A 22,644-nucleotide genomic window follows, 5' to 3' on the forward strand; every position below is an offset into this window, starting at 1 on the left:
GCTCTTTACTTACAAATGATTACTGTAAGGATGGACTTTACGATTACACATTAGACGACAATACACTGGTCTTAGCAGCAGTACACCTAAGTCCAAGTACAGCAGTGTCCACCTGAGAAAATGACTGACCCTGACGCATCCTGACGCAGTAGCAGGAACAGGTTTAACATCACAACTGTAGTGTCATGCACGGCAGGTATAGACTAAACAAAATAAATGTAGCATACCTACACACATACTGCCATTATAACTGTATCCCGACTGGTTGCAAGAGCAGTAATATGACCCTATAGTGTTGACACAATAGGCAGTGACGTGGCAGCCATGTGACCCATCGGCACATTCATCTATGTCTAAAAATTGAAAGTTATGGATTAGAGGGTTTCGTGGAACCCTGATTACACAGTTGAACTTTAAGATTAAAGACAATTAAGGGATCTGGGTGGCATATGCTTCGTATGTAAGCCACTCGAGTAACATTATGGTTAACTAAACTGACTTACCGACCGATAAACGCCGGGACCGAAAAACGCCGGGTCCAAGGGGAGGAAAAGACCACCAGGAACTGTGGAAAAGCGAGGTGAAGCCAGAACAGCGAAAAGAAGAAAAAAGCCGGCAAAAACCGGAGAAGAAAAAACGCGCGAGCAAAAAACGCCGGGCACCAGGCAAGGAGAAAACGCCGGGGGCGAATCGAGACAATACGGTATTATTCCACGTAATAGCACAGGGCATAATAACACAGGGTAGCCTCGTCATGACAAGGATTGTTAACTTATCCTTAAATTGATTGGTGGCACTGTTCATCTAAAGGAGGAAAGAAACCGGGGGAGGGCCAGAGAAAACTCTTAAAACAAGTCCACAGACCAGTAATAAAACAAACCCACAGAGGCTGAAACGGCTAGAGAATAAAGCTGTTGGCCAGCAGGTCCGAGGCTTGAACCCACGATCCTCTGCTCACCCAATGAAAATACAGCAGCCCACAGTCATGTACATTGCCAATTCAATGTTATCTTTGTGTCATCCCTAATGCGACTCACCTTGACACTGAAGCGAATTGCCAACAAAACCATCTTTACAGATGCAGGTAAAGTTGTTACTCATATTAACACAGTGCGCGCCAAAATGGCAACTTGTGATGTCGACGTCAGCACTACAAACAGTTACCCCTTGGGCCTGAACTGGTAAAAACAAAACCATACACAAAAAGAGATTTACCACTACAGTCCCAAGCTCAAACTAGTAACTTTTCATACTGATTATTTTCTGATAGCCACACAACATTCCTTTAATATTATTTTTGATCCAAATTGATTATTTTAGGACACCTTTTGTTTGTAAAAAAAAGCACACTTACGAGCAACGGCACATGTTGTCTTTGCTATAAAGTCGGCCTTTGCTACTAGCTCGTTGAATTCTGTGGCTAGAAAAATATCATCTTCTTGTTCAGTCACAATCCTCATCTCCGTCAGGTCAACTGAATCCCCAATACCAACGCCAAAAATCCGAGCAGATTTGGAGCGAAGGAGCTGCACTGTATCCTCTATTGGAATGTAATCCGGAGTCATAAAATCGTTTCGAGTTTGTTTACCATCAGTCAACAATATCACAAGTCTTTCAGTTTCGTTCGAACTCTCTGTTAAAAAGTATTCATCATAGGCCAGGCGAAGAGCAAGGTCAATCCGGGTAAACGCTTCAAAGTACGGGGTATTATCCACCGCAGTAGCGAACGATAATGCTGTTCCACTCGACCCGAGCTGAATTTCATTGGAAGCATGATTGCTGAATACAATAACTGCAACTTGACTACTGTTCTCTAGATCATATCGACTGGCTAAAATCTTTATAAAGTCTTTTTGTTTTTCGTAATTTTCAATTCCAACACTCCCAGAGGCGTCTACTGCAAAGATCAGGTCAACCGGAACTTGGCACTTTTCCGGAGCTAAAAATTAAACAAAGAAAAACAGGTTTTGTCCACTTAAGAAGCAAGGTAGGTATGTAAGTAGAAAGATAGGTAGCTCTTGTTTGAGGGAAAAAAGCAACTGTAGGAGAAATAAATAAATTGATTAAGAAGAAATAGATAAACCGCTGGAGGAAAAACGAACTGTCAGAGGAAAAGGGAAAATTGCTAGAGGAAGAAAGTGATGGAAGAAGAAAGAATGGGCTTTAGAAAGAAAGAAAATGCCGGTAGGACAAGGAAATTGGAGGAAGTAACACACTTCACATTCCTTGGCAAATGATCCAATCGTACAAGCAAGGCTAGCGAACAGCGATCACTCACTAATAGTTACTAATAATCTACACTGTTTTTGATAGTTTTTTTTAGCAACGGTGTTATTGTGAGCAAAGGTGTTTTGGTGTGGGCATTGTTTCTTGAGTTTAGACTCTTTGTGTTTTACAATGATGCAAGCCACAGGTGATCTCAACACTAAGAAATTGTTTGAATTCTGCTTAGACGTCTGGGGAGTCTAGCTTAATAGCATAGGAATGCAAAATACCCTATGATAAGTACTTAATAGTAATCAACACTTTTCGTACTTCTACCCTGTAGATCTATAAACGTACCTGTACACACTGTGCCATTGCCAGAGTATCCAGGCACACACGTGCACTCATAATGTCTGTAGTTGTTCGTACAATAAGCGTCTTTGTGGCAAGCGTTTAGTAGAACTTCGCATTCATTGATATCTATATATAGGGAATTTTTAAGAAATGGAAAGCTTGTTAGAGTATAAACTGGTTTTTTTTTTCAGCTTCCTTTGCACAATAGGATGAAACAGGTAGAAGGAAAGGTGTGAGGTGTTAATGAAGGAAGAAAACGGCAAAAATCGATTCGAAAGTGCCGTTTTTGGTACGCTTTTTAAGCGTTTCCGATTCTTACTGGAATAATCGCAATGTCGTTTAGCCACTCTGACGAAAATCGCAGGTTCAATGAATATGCTCGGATACGAGATTCCAGCTGAATAAAGACAGTCTTTTGGAATGATGAATTGGGTAAAAAGACATAACCATAAAAGGGAGAATACATTTTAAGGCAGGAAGAATAAAAAGGCGGTCGTGATAACAAAATGAAAACTAATTTCAACACATATAGTAGTTCTGAATACCAGGGGTTTTCTTGAATTCCTTTTTCCAAGAATGTCAGACGAATGCAAGCGCGGTAAAGGTTTTTATAATAGAAAGATTTTATAACACGGTTTGTCCTTGCCACAAACAGCAGATTTTACCATCATTTTTCTCGCGTTTGTCATGTACACGATTAACTTGTTTCCATTACTTTTGTAGACTGTTAATAAAAACTTTCAGAACATTTTAAAAACTAAAGTAAACGGCAAGTGGACGCATTGGTTGAGTTGGAGGGAATACGGCTTATCTGATCCCTGAAGCAACTGTGAAACTGCGAAAAATGGAAGAGCAGCGAATTCTTTCACTCATACGATTTGAAGGATCGAAATATATACTTGAAATTTAAATGCAACATGGCAAAAAGAATCTTGATTCTTCGAGAGACCTGTTACATGAAAGTGTAGCTAACGCTTACCAGAACACTTTCTTCTACCGTCCCCAGTCAACCCGGAAATACAAGAGCAGTTGTACCAGCCTATTGTGTTTACACATGTCGCCTTTTCGTGACAAATGTAAATATTCAACAAGCATTCATCTACGTCTAAATATAAAGAGAAAGCCAGCCATTAGATAAACAACAGCTTTAGAACTAAAAGGCTTTTAGTCAAGTAATTATTATAAAATGACAGGGGGTGGAGTTAGTGAGGTGGGGCATTTGCAGAGCGTAGAAATTGTTTGCCAATCATAATCTCCTGCTTGTTACTTGTGTTTTCCAGTCACCCTTCTTCTGCCTAAACTTTTATTTGCACTGCTTCAATTTTGCTTTTTCAACTCCTCCCCATCGCAATATCTCCTCCTTATCTCTTCAAAGGTCTGTAGTTCAAGTGACCACGCCATTAATAAAAAAAATTATCCCAGCAAATAATGGGTGAAAAAACTTAAGGGACAGGAAGGTTTTGAAACATTTTAGTAAACAGTGAAGGAAAAACTAGCATTAACTCCAAAACATCACCAAAAAATGCTTCCACAAAAGGACGTGCTTTGAAGAAATCATTTGGTTTGAAAATATCACTGACCAATTCCAGTGCGTGTAGTATTTCGGCACTTACAACGGATGATAACATACCGTCACATTTTGTCCCATTAACGACATATCCTTTTGGACATTTACACGTGTAACTTCCTTCTGTGTTTACACAAGTAGCAACTTCGTCGCATTTGTGCGACCCACTGAGACACTCATCCACGTCTAAAAATAAATTGCAGACTGGTTATTCTTCAAGATTAGCTGAAGGCAGCAAATAGGGGTTAAAGGGTGTTGTCTGTTTCAGATTGCTAAAAATCTAATTTCGACTTGTACTGAATTTTGTAAATGAAATGAAAGCAATGAAATAGTGACTAATTTATATACCGTCATTTCCTGGAGCTCAATAGCTCAATAGCGCTTTACAATGTGTAAAATATATATAAAAAAGGCCAAGAAAGTATGTGATGAGGAATGTCTTAAAGGCTAGTTACAGACGACTACACGCCAGCTCGCAGTTTCAGTGACGCAAAATCTTTAAGCTCTGCCGTTGAAAAGTGAAAACGCTTTGAGAATTGATATGGATGGAAAACCATTGACGGGAAAGGGTCTTAAAAGGCATCGAGAAAAGGTCTTGATACTTGTCTCTTGAGGGCATGTATGTGAAAAAAAACAAGGCATTATCAAATTAGTTATTTCATATTTCAATAAGCTATTTTTCCGGTATTTTGGACGAATCACAAGATCCCAACCCTCAACCATTTAGAAGAATGGTTTCTATTTTACTTATCAGGTCAGTGGAAATGTCGAGCCCTGCAAAACGTGAAAGTCATTTTTGTTTGTCGTGTACCAGGAAATATCGTCATTGTTTGTAAATGAAGCTCATAATTGATGACATACAAACTGGCATATCGTGACCTAAAACAGACAGATACTCACCAAGACACTGGGTACCATTAGGAGAAAATCCTGAGTCACAAACACACTGATGGGTATCGTTCAGCAGAACACAGCCGGCATGCTCCTGACACTGCGTCACTCCAGCATACAAAGGACAAATAATCGTGCCAAGGGACAGAGCTAAAAGAAATATGGTTCCCTTTATTACGTTCGCCTTGTACTGATGACGACGTCTCATCAGGAATAAAATAACGTCAAGCACTAGAAACTAGCAGACTGGTTATGTGCCACCTGTACTAGACATATCGCGCTCGGTTTTCATCGAATTTGGATGAGAGAGAACTTGGTGCCCGATAATAAAGTTAGACCAAAAAAGTGTTGTTTGAGTAATTTCAATTAGTTTATTTCTTCCCCACCAGGCTCACTATTCTTTAAGCTGTCTTTGGTGTGTGTGGGTGTGTGTGGGGGGGGGATGGTGGGATGGGGGTAGTAGGTTGGGGGATATAAATCGTTTTCCAAAGGGACCAGAAAACAAAGCTATATCTGCGACTCTCTGTCTGTAGTACAAAAACCTTAGTAAAGGAGCAAACGACATATGCAAAAAAAATATTCAAACACGAGAAGATAGATCTTCCCTCACCAGTGGTTTTACATATATCCTTGTAAATGACCATGGCGTCCGCTGTAACGTTATCGAAACCTTTCAACAAGATGACCTTTGATGGTTCTGTAGCGATGTTTTTAAGATCTTGCACTTGGACGCTATCACCAATTCCGATGGCAAAAGTAATCACATTTGCCTCCTTAAGTAGCACAGTAATGCCCTCTATTGGTATATACTGTGGTGTTATTTGAGGATGTTGCAGCTGTTTTCCTGTTGTAAGTAACACTAAAACCCTTTGACCCCCGGCTGGCCCTTCGTGAGACAGAAAATAGTGGTAAGACATGTTCAGCGCCAAATCGTGACGGCTGCAACCTCCCATTAAGAGCTGGATATCGTGCAATCTCTCAGCAAACTCCCCGACTGATTTTTCCAGAGTTGAAAGAATTTTTCCTTCATGTGGTGTGTCGCTGTATGGAATAATGCTGATACGACTCGTGCTTGTGACATTAAATCTGCTGATGATCCGTTGTATAAGCAGTTTTTGTCTCTCAAAGTTTTCTGTTGACATCAAGTTTGACGAAGTGTCCAGTAGAAAAACCAAATCCACTACGACTGGGCACTGCTCAGGAGCTGCGAAAGCAGATAAACATTTTCATGGTAAATGGCAATGGCAATGTCAAACTGCAAATGTGTGAGGCGAAAGGGGGTGAAATAGTTTAGGATTTGGTGATTTTCAGTACAGGTCGGTGTAACAGAAGATTGCTATGCCTAAGTTAACCATTGATAAAAACATGTTTATCTCGAAATAGTCGATAGGTTTATCTTTAAATTCCATGACAGCGCACTGAGCAAATAAAAATATATCAATAGTGTCCGCTTTAGAAGGTGACAGACAGTTCTAATTATCGCTTACGTTTGAAATAAACGTTGCAATTTTCAAATTACCTTACCTTACACCCTTAAATTTAGACCCTCTTATAGAGGGATAATTATATTGTTCCCTAAATTTCCTCACCGTGACAAAGGCCGCTATCCTCATTAACGCCAGGAACACAGCTACAAACGGACGCCTTACGTCGGTTGATACACTCTGCATTTGATTGGCACGACTCCACTTGAGATGCACACACATCATGGTCTATGAAGACATGTGCACAGCATTCATTAGTGCTTGCCAAAACAAAGTAAACCACCGGGGACGTTTTTGCATCTTGCATTGAGTCCCCTCTCTTATCTGGAACACTGCAATTACACCGATAGATTCGGCTTTAATTTTCCGATAATTGAATGAGTATAGCAGTATTTATCGAACGAATTGACATTGTAACTGTCGGAGTGTTGTAAGACTCAGTTGCACATGTTGATGGATGATGTAGGCAGTGTTCATTTTGTTGTTGTTAACATACCGGTATTGTTTATTTTCACTATGTTACAATACACGCATCGCTTACCTTACTTTATCCTACTTGCACACGGCATCAATCACCCTTTTATCATTGCAACTTCAAACGTTTGTCGAATATAAATGTATACACAGCACATATTATCCCACAATCCAGCTTGCAGTCTCTCCACATCTTTACAAAACAAAAAGCTTTATCCCAGACTCATCTCTCAGGAAAATTCACTTCATTTCAGATTGCATTTTTCATAGCATAAAAAGTACTTACAGACATGCAGTTGATTGTATGACAGAGGTCTTTCAAGGCTTCCGGACGGTGTTTGTACACCAACGGACACATGTCCAGATTCAAGACCAGGACCAGCCTTCATGTTGACTCTCAAGAAATATGAAGAACCTTCAGACAATTGAACATCTCTGGACATCTGTTTGTTTGGAAACCTGGAAGTAGGAGAATAATTAGAGTAAAAGACAGTTCTGTGACTTACATTTTTTGTGTCGAAATTGGTGTAAAACATCGAAGTTATAGCATGAAATAATTGTATTAGAAAATCACAAATAAAATTCTAGAGGGATTTAAAACTTAAACCACTAGTCACTAGATTGACTTTAAAATCTCTCTTTTTTTTGTTGTTTAAATAAAAGTTTCTAAAAAGAGAAAACGCAAGGGTTCCCCCAAAACTGACAATACAGTAATAGCTTTATTCTGCCTCTGTAGAAAGGAAATCGTACTTTTCCCATTGTTGATAATCAGTGGATTCCCAAGGTTCCAGTTTAACCATCCTAGTCATGTTAGCCTCCACCTCATCACCGCTAAGCCATAACTCGCAGGCACTTGTACATGCCAAAGAAAAGACGAAAGAGCCCGTCTCTGGTGACTGGAAAGCAAACACGGGCAGTGAGAACAGGTAATCGTGTTTTTTTTTCCCAAACAATTTGCAAACATTGAAAACACAAGTGAAATTAACCTTTTCGAAGCCTCCCATTTAAGAAACCGCAAGGTGTACTAGAACACGTTCTCGGGAACTGACCGTACACCAGACTATTTATTGCGAAATGAGCGCTTTATCTTTTGTCTAAACCAATAATCCTGCTCATTTAGCAGTTTTGCGCTCATATGATACAAGAGACGAAGAGACAGATAACCAGAGAGACAAACAGACGGACAGACGGTTTATTTCGTTACAGTCGTAGTCATAGTCATTGTTTACTCAAGAATCCCGGTCAGATGATACTTTGTATTAATTTGCAAATGACTTTCGGGTTACGAAGCCACAAGCACACTAAACATCCGTTTAATTTGAATGCAATCGAACCTCTGTTTCTTACCTCGTAAAAAGTAGAAAGCCGCTGGCCATAACCATTTATATCGTCAAGAGTGACATCAAATTTTGTCAGTACCTCAACGAAATCTGGGCTTTCGGGAAACTTTGGATGACGATAAAGTTCTTCGACAGTATCTCCATTTATTGAGGTGTAAACCTCCCGGTAAATCCCTGAAATTGATGAAAAAGTGGAAAGCCTTACTGATTATGTCACGTCTTGTCTGACAGGCTTAGGGGTGACAGCAACTGAAGGTAGTGTCCTAATTCGACCTTGGTTCCGTTCGCATTGTCGAGTTGGTTGTTTGGTTAGTTTCTTTAAATTAAGTTGAAATTATTGTTCAGTCATCATGAACCGATCAAACGAAAAAGTCGGGTGCGTTTTCTATCATTTCGTGAACACTTGAGCACTAAATACTTGAAACGCTGCATTGCAGTAAAGACACTATGTTTAAATGAAATGTTAAGTTCAGAGTCCCTTACTAACCTTTTCCAGAACCATTCATATCTGCAATTAAAAAAAATACGGCATCATCAGTTCAAAATGTGCAACAAGAACCGGGAAGAGAAGTCAGCGAATTTACTACGCAGACGTTTTTATTTATATGTTGTGGGGAGAGGGGGAAACGATGCAAAGTGTCCTGGCAGGTTCGGCTGCTACTGGCGCTCCCTTAGACACACATAACGTAAAACTCATTTAACTGTCAAACTCCATTTCGTATTATTAAGTTAAGTGAAGAAAATGACGTGTGTCAACACAAAAGAAAAAACCTACCAACACAAGAAGAACCATCTTTTCCGAAACCTTCTTGACAAATACAAATGTATGAACCCGCAGTGTTCACACAGTACGCAAAGTCAGGGCATTGAATGGAGCTGCATTCGTTGAAATCTACAGAGAGAAGTACGAAAATTGTCAAAAGCTACTCCGTCGATTAATAATGCTTATGTAAAGAGTGAACTCACAAGAGCGATAAGGCATGAAACCGTATGCCCAAACTGGGGAAGTGAGAAAGGGGCTGATAATTTAAGGTGATGAGTGGAATCAATTGCCGTAAACTAACAATTAATTAATTAACAAACTCTGCATCATTCTCGTTCCCAGAGCCCGCGTCCCCCTGGACCAGCGGTCGGGAAACGCGATTTTGAATCTAAAAACTCGTCTGCTGAAGCTATCTAACATCAATTCAGATATTCCACTACTGCAATCTAACAGTACACTATGGCTGCCTACTGACAATGTACAAAAGAGTATTGCCTATTGTTCTTTTCGATGACTGCTCGATAGCTATTGACCACTGTTCCGGTAAACCATTTGACGATAGCCATTTAACGGCTTGTGTAAGCCGGATTTAAAACTCTTCTTAAGTTTTGTAAATTTCTTGGTAAATATTATCATTGAATTTTAAAACAATGAAATCTAATCTTTACCAACACAGAGCGCTCCATCCAGTTTAAACCCTGCTTTACAGTTACACCTGAAGTTGCCGCCATTCTCTTGACACTCCGCGTTTGCTTGACAATATTCCTTTTCTGCTGAGCAGTATGGTGAGCCCAAAGAACGAACTAAATTAAGTACAAGGAAACGTGCAAAATGTTATAATAGTAGTTTAAGACGCCTCGAGAAAGAAAAATAGTTAACGCATGAGTATGGCAAAGTGACGACGCCACTCAGTGTGAATGGCAAAGTTGGGGGGTATGAAAATTCAACTTGGCGACAAGAAAGAACCAGTACTAGCCACTACTGTTTCATTACGAACCAAGAAATTTCCTTGATGTCCTTACACATCATCCCTGTAGGTGGACTCGTTTGAATAGTTGACTTTTCCTTTAACATTCACTTAGTATGCTTTAAACGAAAACGTGTGTGGCTTGGTAACTATTGCACCAAACAGGGAAATCTTGCGAAGTGCAGCCGTGAGCTTTAATGTCAAGTTTCACATTTACTTTTATCAAAAGACACTTTTAAGTCTATAAGTCCCCTTTTCTACAGTTTACCTGCAGCTTCACACACGGCCATCGAGAAATCCCCTGCTGCAGAAATAAGCTCGTCATAGTCGCGAAAATACCAAATCTCGTCGTTGCTCTCGAAGAATTCATGAAAGTCTTCACTTATGTTCACAGCCACAGCCGCCATGATAACCCTGACACCTGCATTCTTTATTTGACTTGCTATTTTAGCAGGCTGAATGTATGAAGGACACAATGTCGACGAGCGGTTCAAGCTGTCACTGACAACTAGCACCATTACTTTGGCATTGGCAGACACAGGAACCTGGTCAGCATTAAAGTACGTGTTAAATACATCGCGTATGGCCAGATCGAGACGATTCTGTCCGGTTAAAGTGGTAAGAGATTCTATTGCAGCTAGGATTTCCTTGTTGTCTTTTGAAGCATCCAAAGATGTTTGATGTTCCACAGTGTCTCCATACACACTAACAGCCAGGCGATGTCCGTCAGATAAAATAAATTTGGTCGCCACTAATTGCAAGAACATTTTTTGTTGTGCAAACACGTTTTCTGGGCCAACAGCATTCAGCAGAAATGACACATCCGTTGTGACTGCACACGGTGGATCCCACGGTCCTTGCGACGGAAAACGAGAATACAAATTAAATTTTAGAGCGAGAAAGAACATGTAAAAAAATGCGGCGGAAGTTAAGCTTTGAAAGCTTTCTTCTTTGCCTTCAGAACCAAATGGAAATTTTACAACAAAGTTGCACAGCTAAAAATAAATGTATATTTTTTGGATTGGATCATTCATAGCCGAGTGAAAGTAATTTTTTAAAGGGCCTCAATGCATAAATGGCAAAGCCTGAAGAAACAATAATAATAATAATAATAATAATAAACATTTTTATAGCGCCTATCCAGGCCTGCTCTAGGCGCTTTACAAATCTATAAAAATTTTTTAAAATTAGATAAAAAAATCTTAAAAATTAAAAATATATATAAAAAAAAAAAAAAAAAAAAAACCAAAAAGAAACAATGCCAATATTCCGATAGCAAAATGATCGAGCGCAGGACTCAGCTAGTAGTTGTGCCACATATGGACAGTTCGATGGTTCAAATTCGGGGGTATTTTAAAATGGGCTTCCTTTTTCTTTGTTCGTTTTTTTCGAAAGACGACAATAGCAGCAGAGGAATACTGGTTAAGTATCTTTTTTTAAACAGTGGTTTTCTTCTAAAAAAAATCATTTTAAATTGATATTTCCTATTTAAAAATAGATGTAACGTTGCGAGTACGAGTAAAGTATCAGTTGAAAAATGTTTTTTGAAATTATAAATTATACCTCCCAAAAATAATAGTTATTATAATTAACTAATTAATAATAAATTGGTCCGTTATTCTTATGACTTGCCAGTTTTGAACCTGCAAAGGGAAGTTAGGAATTTATCCTTACCCGGAAGCAAGGTTAAGTGATGTGTTCAGTCAGTGTTTGTTTTCTGGTTCGGTTATAGGGGATATTATTTCCTTAATTTTTCTTACCTGTGCACGAGAAACCATCACCAATGAATCCTGTGATGCACTCACACGAGTATGAGCCATAAGCGTTCGTACACTCAGCCAAGCTAGAACAGTTATCTGTTTTTAAACTGCACTCGTCAACATCTGACAACAGAATATATATACAGAATATATATACATACTACCATTACCCTTCATACATGAAGCGTGACGAATTTAGCGCGTAGTTTTACTTTAAAAGTGTTAACGGTTTAATCTAAAAACGTGTCAGTTCGGACAAATAAATCAAGCCTCGAAAATCTTGCTATAAAGCGACTCCTGGACGATTATTCTTTCCAAACTTGTCATCTTCTTTCCTCTCCATTGTAATGATATTTTCTGAGCACACTATCATCTAAGGAAACGGGCAAATCTTGAAAATATTGATAGTTTGTGAAGAAAACATGATCGAATGGCGTAAAACGTTGTCAATTTCGCGACCTGGCCGCAAACGCTTCATAGGTCAAAAGTGACAGACAAAAGCGTTAAGGTTTTAAAAGTAAAACTACGCGTTAAATCCGTCACGCTACACGCTACATGGATGAACGCAAATGGTAGTATATACTGGACAGTCAAAAATCTTTTATTAAGCTTCTTTCTTTGAAGCGACCAAACATAGTCATCATAAGCTCTAAATACAAGCTCAGGTAAGGCTGTCTATATCAACACACTGGTGTCATACTGTACTCATAACTCATACTCTTGCACTGATGTTTCTTTCAAAAACCACAATAAACAAGAACTTCAAGGCCGTAACCAGACCTTTGCCACAGACGAGGCAAAATCTTGTTAGTGGGTTATGAGGGCATGTCCTCCACAAAATTTTTAAATCTAGAAGCTATGAATCTCTTTTAGATACATTTTTCATGTGGTAATCTTGAGAAAAATCTATCGTGTTCAACTGGGAATCATTTTCTCAGCAAAACATATTTTGATTTTAATTTTGGGTACTTGCTGGACATTTTGTAACTTGTGGTCGGATGCTTTCTCTTTTTATCGAAAAAGTTCGTTTCTTCACCTTATGACCTTATGAGGTATTTTGGGGGTGTTATCAGATACCCGTGCGCTATTCTGATCTGTACTTACATTTGAATAAAGCAGGGTTCGAATACTCAGTCACAAACTCTACATGGTTCATGTATTTAGGTTTGGCGATTTAGTGTTAAAAGAAAAAAATCTTTGGAATGTTCTCACTGATCCACACTTGGGTTTACCTATACACTTCATTTTGTTTGGGGACCACTTTAAGCCAGGTTCGCAGTCACAAGCGTATGTCCCTTCTTCATTTATACAGGCTCCATCACTGCTGCAGGTATGTGCCCCCGTACTACACTCATCCAAATCTTGAAAATGAAACACATTAACACGTTATCTTTTACTTTTATTATAGGAATATAACGAAGCATTTTACAACGCGACAAATGTCGGTATAAAATTGTTTGTTTTTTTTCTTTCTTTTTTTTTTTTTTTTACTTCAAAAAAAAAGCCTATAACAACACAAAAAAAAGGAAAAAAAAAAAAAAAAAAAAAAAAACAAAAAATTTAAAACAACTCAAAGCCTATTGGTCTCTTACAATAAACTTCTGTGCATTCGTCCGTTACAGCAGCTCAGCAGGGCTCAAACTTAAAGTTCTTTTAAGTTTTAAATTAAACCAGGGGATCGCAGAAGTAAAAATGTCCTCTCCTAGAAAACAACCCAATGATTCCGGCTAAAGCTTGAACCCAGACCTTTCGATTTGGAGTTTAAAGCAGATGTTGGCTGTTTTTTTTTTTTAATCAATTTAACTAACTTTAAAAGGACTTCCTAAGTCAACAAATTATTTTCAACTATCAATCTAAAACCGCTCTAATCATCATAAAGAGACTTATTATTTAATTTATTACTTAATCTTCAGGCCTTAGACTGAACTGGTGTTGTTTCCTTGGATGGATTGCCAATGAAAACTGGCAAAGATGATTTCGATGGTCACTTTTACTTTTCCAGTGGTAATGGTCGTTACCTGTACACAAACCACCTTCGCCAGTGTATCCTTTGATACAGTCACACAGGAATGAGCCATCAGTGTTGATGCATTTAGCTAAATCTGAACAGTCATCTGTCTTCAAACTGCACTCGTCAATGTCTGATAAAAGAATGTAAACAAATGAGCGTACTGTAGTCGAAAACATATTTATAGGAAAAATTGATTTTTCCATTATCGCAATTTTCGTCGGTAAATAGCTGGAAAATAGTTGGACTGTTTTGTGTTTTCCAAAGCATGATGCAATTTAAAAATTGCAACTTTTCCTCATTAGAATACTGGTCTAAATATAACCTCCTAGTAGTTTCTCATTTTTTCAGGTAATAACGTTAAAACGATCGTTGTTCTCACAAATGATAAAGAAAAGGAGGTTGCATTTCGACCAAAAGCCCCAAAAATTTTCGAGTTCTTAAATTGTGGGCGTGTTCAATCGATGTCAGAGGAATAAAAACGTAAGGTAAGGTAAGGTAAAGTCTTTATTTAACGAGGGTAGCACTAAAATAGCATAAAAAACTAACAAACCAGTGGCCCTCAATAATTATTTACAATAAAATATAAAAATACTCAGAATAATACGTATGTTTCAGTTTTCAAAGGTATGCTAAGAGGTACCAAAACAATATTAGGAAAACAAGGTGTTCTGCTTATAAGAAAAGGTTATAGATATGTAGAATATATCTAGCATAGTATATATTCTTGTTCACCTTGACATTGCATGTTATTTGAACTCCACTGTAGCCCAGGGCCACAGTCACAAGAGTATGTCCCTTGGCTGTTAACACAGGCTCCATTGCTGCTACAAGTATGTGCCCCCGTACTGCACTCATCCAAATCTTATGAAAGGAGAACATTATAAACAAATTATCATTTAGCCACAATTTGATTTAGTAATAAAGACTTTTAAAACGTAGTGTTTCTTTTCTAACACGGACAAACTGGTCCTGTTAGTAACCGAAGAATAACGAACGCTTTTTAATCACGTTTGTTTTATAATTTATAATGTCTGTTACCTGTGCACAGAACACCATCGCCAGTGTATCCTACGATGCATTCACACAGGTATGAACCAACGGTGTTCGTACAAGTAGCCAGGTTGGAGCAGTCATCGGTGTTTGAGCTACACTCGTTAATATCTGATAAAAGAAAAGAAAATATCTCGCTCAGAAAACAGCTAAACCACTACGAAAGCTTTTTTTGCCGTCCTTAGGGAGAGATATCCTCGTGAGAGCGTATAAAAGAGAGGAGAGATTTCATTAGGAGTTATTCTTCATTCGCACTATGGGATGCTGGTCCTGTCCGTCCGTCGTAGGTTATGTGATACCCCTATGCTCTTTATCAGGTTTCTCCAGTATTCACTGATACTACATCAGATGTCAACCACAATGAAGAATTACAAAAGGATAAAATAAAAAGGAAAAGAAGACGGTCACACTGTGGACTGCACTTTGATTTCAATACATTTCTATAAAATGGCAAATATGTCACACCTCGCATTTGCAGTGTTGTTACCTTGACATTGCATGTTATTTGAGCTCCACTGTAACACAGGCTCACAGTTACAAGTGTATGTCTTCACCTTATGAGGTATTTCGGGGGTGTTCTCAGATACCCGTGCCCTGTTATCTGTACGTACGCTTGAATAAAGTAGGGTTCGAATACTCGGTCACAAACTCGTGTATTTAGGCTTGGGGCTTGAGTGTGAAAAAAAAAACATCATTGGGATGTTCTCCCTGACCCACAATTTGGTTTACCTCTACACTTCATTTCCTTTGGGTACCACTCTAAGCCAGGTTCGCAGTCACAAGCGTATGTTCCTTCTGTATTAACACAGGCTCCATCGCTGCTGCAGGTATGTGCCCCCGTACTACACTCATCCACATCTTATTGGAAATAAAACGAAATAATACAAATTGTACAGTTCTGTTTACTTGCAAACAACTGACAAATTATCCAATGATTTATTTCTATATGAAATACAATGTTCTTTAGAGAACGTTAGAAAGTTAAAAAATATAGAAAAGTTGGGGAAGATGGGTGCTTATAAGACGAATATTTTTTTTGTAGTTTTTGCAGACAGATGGGCCCGCCGCCGAAAGCCGGAATTATAAGAGCGAGAGCTTGTAACCAGTATACTACAGAAAGAGCTAAAACAAGTGGTTTTCTTTAAAAAGTATAATCAGGGTTAGACTGCTACAGAATCAAAGCAACTTTAGTTGTTCAGCAAAGCACTATATTTAGAATAACCATACTCGTTTCATTACATTCACGAGTAAAAATGAATCTCTTAATTCTCCTCTTGATCTTCATCCTTGCTGTTTGCTCTTCAAAGAATTATAATGGAGGAAATGTCAACTAATTCTAGATCTGTGGTAATCAATTAAACCTTTTAACTATGTAATAAGTGTTATTACTAATAGAAGCTCATTTTAGATCTAGAGTTATAAATACCAATCACATATATAGGTACAATTTTTAAATTTATAAATACCTGTACACTGTATTCCGTTGCCATCAAAGCCGTCTTTGCACGTACAGGAAAACCCTTCAGGTAAATTAGTGCAGGCCGCGTTCTGATCACAATTGTTGAACTGCGGATCAGTACATTCATCGAAACCTATGAGGAAGAGAAAGCGTTTCCTTGCGTTACATTGCAACTCAGTTATAAAAGAACCTCCGGATTTTCCATCAGCGTAAGAATAGTACTGCGAAAAAATATTACCATCTTTCTTTATTTATTATCAATAGTTTACTTTACTGACGCTTTTAGGCCTCTAAGAACGGCCTGCGAACGAGGTTGATGCGACAGGGGTTTTATAGGAAATTCTAACGTTACTGGTTTCGCACTTTAAGATACTTGACCTCATTTCTTAGGCGAAGGGTTTTGTTCATAAAGTTGCTGTTAAAAACGCCCAAGTGCCACAGGAAAAATATGATCGCGTACCAGGTGCAACCACTCAATCAACCCCCACGAGAAAATTCATCCTCTCTTGCAAAACATCCTCACCAGAATCTCCATAGGGTTGAAGCTCGCTCAATACACAAAAAGGAATTTAAAAACTTAGCATGAAGTGTGCCGGCCTCAAACAGGCTTAAAATTTAAGCTGATTCGGAAAATAGAATTATAGTCGTCCGAGGCACTAGGTAACCAAAATCAGATTTAAAGCCTTTAAAGCAAAATGGTAATTTTTCTGCTTTCGTGAGATCCAAACTGCACTAATGAGCACTCCAGCTGTGTTGCCTCGTTGTGGCGGTTCTTAGCGTAATTTCAATACAAACAGCCCACAAGTTTTCAAACTGAGTTATGAAGGGTAGACGGCTTTTTAAGGTTAACGTTGCCTACGTTCGTGGCCAAGGTAGTATCTGCTTATCAAATTTTATAACGCCTCCAGTTATTGACAAGGTAAAAAAAAGACAACCATAAAAATAACAACAAAATTTAATACTCTTAGTGGCCTCCTCGATTTTAGTTTTTTTTTTTTTTTTTTTTTTTTTTTTTTTTTAAATATCTAAACAGAAAAAATACGTTTTCGCCATAGCCCAGCGCAGTTGAAATTGTAGCGGGGCAACAACAACAAACAAAGAAGCAAATAAAACAAAACTCTTCAACGAAAATAAGCAAAAGAAACAAACAAAACGAAATTCTCTTGTTTTCGTTGCAATTGCAGCTGTTGCAGTAAACATCATCTCTGAAAAGTTACTGACATAACTATCTGTTATGTAACTTTTCACGGACAAGAGAGTCATGCAGACGAGCCAGAAATGAGAAATCACAAACTAACAAAGCTAAAACTAAAACTCGATGTTCAGTCGTTAGTCATATGACATTTGTAACCACAATAGTTAGTGCTCTTTCGTTCAAAGCCGCTTGGCAAAAAACTGTAAGTGCTGCTTAACCAAAGAGAGGGAACACATTAACCCTCGTTTGCTATCTCAAAATTCTCACCTGACTCAGGCAAAGGGTACAAGCCTCTATTTGGCCTGATTTTCCTTGTATCCATGTATTTTGTGGGAATTGAAAGACAATGGAAGCTAATAGAAACTTTGCACATTTGACCTGTTTCCCTCATAGCACAAAATGTTACGTTCGACTTGTTCGTTTCGGATTTTTTCGCGATGGTAACAAAATACTGGATTTGGCATTCTTGGCCCGTCTAGAGTTTCGTTATATTTCTTTAACAAGTTTAGAGTGCATTTCTTTTCTGGGCATATGTTTTGGGCCTAAAGGCTTGATTTGCCATTAAAAAGAAAAACAAAATATAATATCCTTTTTGCGTATCGTGAAGTAGGTTTAGGTTAAACAACTAAGGTTTTAATTAGTAGATTAAATTTGGAGTACGTCCGTGGTCACTACACACCTCTTTATTTTATCAAGTATGTTAAGGGTAATCTAAATACTCCCTCCTCAATACACTTTAGTAGACCAACTCGATGTAAAACGAAAACACCTGCCAAGCAGTTCCTCAGATAAAAAACAATGTCAGCAACGGAAGCCTTTCTTAATAGACTCAATACTTTTATATTCTTTTCATTTTTGCTTCAATGACATGAACTATTTATACAGTGCCGGATTAGTGTTCCATTTATACGAAGAAGTGCTTTTTAGGAATTTCTATTGATTTTCGTTTGCAACTTAGAGTCCTATTTGTCTGGTTTGTCCTCACCTCACCTCGCTATCACACTGTTTGCAAAGAAAATTTTTGCACCATCTCAGACTTGGCAGTGGCAATGGACTTTTCGTGGTTTCTGACGTGCAGCCGTGAGATAATTTGAGATGAGTAAATACAGTGCGACTAAGGCGTTTTACAGTTCCACTTGAATTTGTCGAATTTTCCTAATTTAAACTCTCTTTTATCAAAATTATATATATGTATGTGATGTGAAATAGACGCCGACACAGTATAATTCGTTAGTCGATTTTGAACTTCTCGCCGTGTCTTTGGCCCTCGTAAGGTCAGGTCTTTTGCAACCATCAGTGCAATAAAACAAAGCATGTTAATTGCACAGGTTTTCCAGCAATAGAACGAGTTAAGCCTTGCGTTATGTCTCTAAAACTGTTCTGTACTTTAGTGAAAGGGACAAGGACAACGTTTTGGAAACATGTTTCGACAGAAACGTCTATTATTGTTAGGTAAACTGGTGATATTTACGACTCACAGCAAAATGTTTTAGAAGGCTAATCTCAGCGTTGGTAAACTGTTGTCAAGTTTGGGGATACGTTTAACCCCTCAACTCCATCTCTAATATTGTCAGTAAAATACCCCTTTGTTGTATGCAAGATTTTCTTTCAGTTGTCTGTTATGGTATGACTAAATTAGTTTTGTCGAACATAGCACCACTAAATGGGTTAGAAGTACAACATGATCACATTCAGCTTTGATATTGTAGCTAGTGAAATGACCAATAAATTCTACGCGACGTGAGATGAACTGCATTAATTAGACCGATATCTCCGTTTCTGTTCATTGAAAAGTAGAAATACGTACTTGCACCAAAACTTACTCACTTTTTACTAATCTCTGCAGTTGGAGCCAAGCAACACACAGACAAACCAGCTGGAAAAAACAAAATACAAAGACCTCTGTCACCAAACGTAAAATTAAAAAAAGGAAACTTTTTTAAAGTAACCTTCAAAAACCAAGAAAATATTTATGAAGCAATCTTCTTTACCTTCCATTTAAGAGTGTTCATTGCATATTTCGAATGAACCCAAGTGATGTCGCGATATGCAGTCTCGGTGAAAGCAAAGCGGGTTTGCAAATATAGTATAAGATTGTCCACCGTGATATAATGACGGCAAGCGGTTACTTTATGACTGTTATGCGAAAAAGCGTCATCACTCCTGCTGTGAGTGTATTAAAATGCACCTGCTATTGTCAACACAAAAAACCTAAAGCTTCCGACTTGTTCTTTGACCTTAACGAGCGTACTTTCTAGCAAAGAAAGCCGCAGCTGCCTGCCATACTTTGCCGTTAACCGTTTCAGTCCTGATTCATTTCGTTTCATTTCTGGTTCATTCCCGCATTTTTTTATGAGAATTTGGTGGCAAATCATTTTTATGTGCCATGGCTAAGTCCCAAAAGTAAAAAAGAACATTTATGCAAAGAATCCTCCATGCCAGCAGAAAGCCGAAGACAGTGAATAGAGACGTTCAAGAATAAAAGGGTTATTTTTGTCAGTTTGTTTTTCTGAAAGCAATCAAGCAGCAGTTTGTTGTTATATTTTAATAAGGAAGTTTTTGTGTTACTCAGCACGTGAATAGTAACAAGAACAAAACGTTAAGTTTCTTCGGCATTCTTTGTCTTTCTTTCTTTTAATCTGTTCCTCTAAGAAAACAAACTTGCTCAAGGGCAACACATCTGGAATGTTTCTATTTATCAGCATAAATCTGGTCAGGAAACGCACGCTGCTATATAAAGTTGGAGAATAAATTAAAGTGAAGCATCCTTTAACATGAGCACTGGCCCGCAACTGAGGGGACGCTGCACAGCAGGTCACGTTATGTCATAAATCAATGTCGCCAAGTGTTAATACCAATTCCAAAAGAGCCTAATTACGTATTAAAATTCAAACAGGGGGGGTCTTAATTTGCCGTTTGAAACAATTTGCCGCGCTATTTTCAGACACTTTTTTCTAGTAAATGTAATTCCCCGAAAGCCTAAAACTACTGTCCAGCCATTTGTACATCCAAAAATTGCAGTTACTATGTGAACTTTTAAGAGCTGTCATCCAACAATTTTGTGTCCCCAAATTAAGTAATAACAAAGGGATTATTTTTCCATAGGTTTAAATTATGAATTCACAATGTGAAGATGTCAGAATTCGCTGTCAAGGCAGCGCTAAAAATTGTTAGAAGAGAGATTAAGCATGACGTTATACGGCAAACGGCAAACGGCAAACGGGAGCATGCATTTCATTTTGTTGCCTCTTTATCGAATCTAAAATTAATCCCTCATAAAAATAGGCAAAAAATCCCGCATTCCCGACAAACACAAAACTACTCATTTCCGCGTACGAACGCCAAACGCTAGATGGCGGAAGTTAAATTTTGGCCGTTCGCGGGAAAAATAAACGTCATGCTTAATCTCTCTATTGACGTCAATGGACCCTTGGACGGCCATGTAAAACTACTCTCGCATGCACAAAAAACACCGGGCATATTTTGAATCATTCGCTCTGTGGAAAGGAGGGCTTAGTAAATAAGAAATAAAGTTGAACAATGTCAGACAAAAAAATGGCTTCAAAGGGGACCCACGCGAAAACATTTCCTGTGTAAAACAAAAATAAACAAAAATAAAATAAACAAAATAAACCTTAAAGTTTTGTAAATTAGTGCAAGACTTCTATCTGATGCCTTGAGCGTTTCTAAATTAAAATTTCCCATGGGAGCATGTCCAAGGACTCCCTACTTTGTTATGTACCGAGCGAGCAGCAGCAACTCAATCCTACCAACTATTTCGTTGCAACACAGTTGCCACACGCTAACAATTGTGTCCCATCAATTAACAGTTAATCATAATCACTAGCAGTTATTATTATTATTATTATTATTATTATTATTATTATTATTATTATTATTATTATTATTATTATTATTATTATTATAAACTTCATGGGTTTGAATTGTATTCATTTTCGGGGGGGGGGGGGTGGTAAAATCAAAAATTTTAGATTTTGCGGGGAGGCCAGGGTAAACATTTCTGATGAAGAGATGGGCCATTATTTTTACAGGCACTATCACCCCCCCCCCCCCATAAAAAAATTAAAAGTGAGTCCTTAAATCTTTTTGTCCTTGTACAAAATATTCATCTACAAATAAAAGTCATACAAATTTTACCGGTAATACGAGTATCAGAAATGACTGCAAGTCATTAACACTCATAAATGCCATTATATGCATTGTTGCTAAAATTATGAAACAAGATTCGAAAACTGCCCTGAACTGACAAATAAAGATCGGCCAGAGCAAATCATGTAAAACTTTTTACACTTTAGTTCACTTTATTCAGTTCAATTAATCCATAAATGGAAAAAAGAATTGCTTCAACACTTTGGCGAAAGTTGGCCACAACTTTGTACCCAGAACTTATTCATTTAGCTCAGTGCGTCAGCACCATGTCAGCTTATCGAGAGCAGGCCATGGGTTCGAGTCCCCTAAACCCATTGTAAATTGTTTTATTCCTTTTTGTTTTTTATTATTTTCGAACGAATGTGTGTGTAAATCATTTTGCTATAATCATCATTTATTGTACCATAATGCATAGCCATGTGACAACTTCGAAAACAAAATTAAAAAGGCAAGGCCGAGAAATGATGTCATTGCAAAAACTGAGTTTCGCTTTTTTTCAAGAAAACGGATACTAGCACAATATTTCGGCTCTATTACAGAGGCATAGTTATTTATTGATTAGCCGTGTTAAAAGTATGTTATATAATAAAAAAGTAGGTTTTTTCAGAGAAAGAGGTCTAATTCTGTAGCTCTAGGCCTTATAGCGCTTGCACGCATTGCGTGCCTCTTGAACATATTGTGTGTAAGGGTGGGCCGATACACGTTTTTCAAAACGATACGATATCGATACGATATTTGCCTTTTTTCTCGATATCGATATCGATATCGATATTATGACGTCATTTCCGTCCTGATGTCATTGATATGTCACGTGATTTGTTAAAGAATTCAAAAGACAGTCCTGGCGTTGTAGATGTTAGCCACGAATGCTGATTTTTGGTCTTTTTGATTCACTTTTGCATCAAGGCAAGAAAAATTCAAATATTGACAAGAACAACAATATTTGTTTGAGCA

The 22,644-nt window shown here is 38.0% G+C and overlaps 1 protein-coding gene across 4 annotated transcripts in view; it reads right to left on the reverse strand.

Moving 5' to 3' along the window:
* Positions 1-22,644, reverse strand: part of LOC144636221 (polycystin family receptor for egg jelly-like) — a 44,283-nt gene that overhangs the window by 19,701 nt on the left and 1,938 nt on the right. Inside the window, exons 1-25 of one of the 4 annotated variants that reach the window (XM_078495372.1) lie at positions 19,512-19,942; positions 19,348-19,396; positions 16,333-16,458; positions 15,596-15,724; positions 14,855-14,977; positions 14,549-14,677; positions 13,824-13,946; positions 13,038-13,166; positions 11,806-11,928; positions 10,314-10,901; positions 9,747-9,881; positions 9,091-9,207; positions 8,803-8,823; positions 8,323-8,489; positions 7,726-7,871; positions 7,262-7,434; positions 6,607-6,729; positions 5,628-6,221; positions 5,027-5,167; positions 4,190-4,312; positions 3,539-3,664; positions 2,563-2,685; positions 1,355-1,939; positions 1,038-1,178; positions 228-353 (exon numbers count right to left, since the gene is read on the reverse strand). In XM_078495372.1, the coding sequence (XP_078351498.1) occupies positions 228-353; positions 1,038-1,178; positions 1,355-1,939; positions 2,563-2,685; positions 3,539-3,664; positions 4,190-4,312; positions 5,027-5,167; positions 5,628-6,221; positions 6,607-6,729; positions 7,262-7,434; positions 7,726-7,871; positions 8,323-8,489; positions 8,803-8,823; positions 9,091-9,207; positions 9,747-9,881; positions 10,314-10,901; positions 11,806-11,928; positions 13,038-13,166; positions 13,824-13,946; positions 14,549-14,677; positions 14,855-14,977; positions 15,596-15,724; positions 16,333-16,458; positions 19,348-19,396; positions 19,512-19,532 (4,381 nt within the window). In that variant the 5' untranslated portion in view covers positions 19,533-19,942. Of the gene's footprint in view, positions 1-227; positions 354-1,037; positions 1,179-1,354; positions 1,940-2,562; positions 2,686-3,538; positions 3,665-4,189; positions 4,313-5,026; positions 5,168-5,627; positions 6,222-6,606; positions 6,730-7,261; positions 7,435-7,725; positions 7,872-8,322; positions 8,490-8,802; positions 8,824-9,090; positions 9,208-9,281; positions 9,315-9,746; positions 9,882-10,313; positions 10,902-11,805; positions 11,929-13,037; positions 13,167-13,823; positions 13,947-14,548; positions 14,678-14,854; positions 14,978-15,595; positions 15,725-16,332; positions 16,459-19,347; positions 19,397-19,511; positions 19,943-22,644 lie in introns of those variants that run through there. The other 3 variants (XM_078495374.1, XM_078495373.1, XM_078495375.1) reach the window with 3 other exon arrangements.

Source organism: Oculina patagonica, chromosome 13 (genome assembly GCF_052425735.1).
Source record: "Oculina patagonica isolate OP01 chromosome 13, crgOcupat, whole genome shotgun sequence".
Classification (NCBI taxonomy): Eukaryota; Metazoa; Cnidaria; class Anthozoa; order Scleractinia; family Oculinidae; genus Oculina; species Oculina patagonica.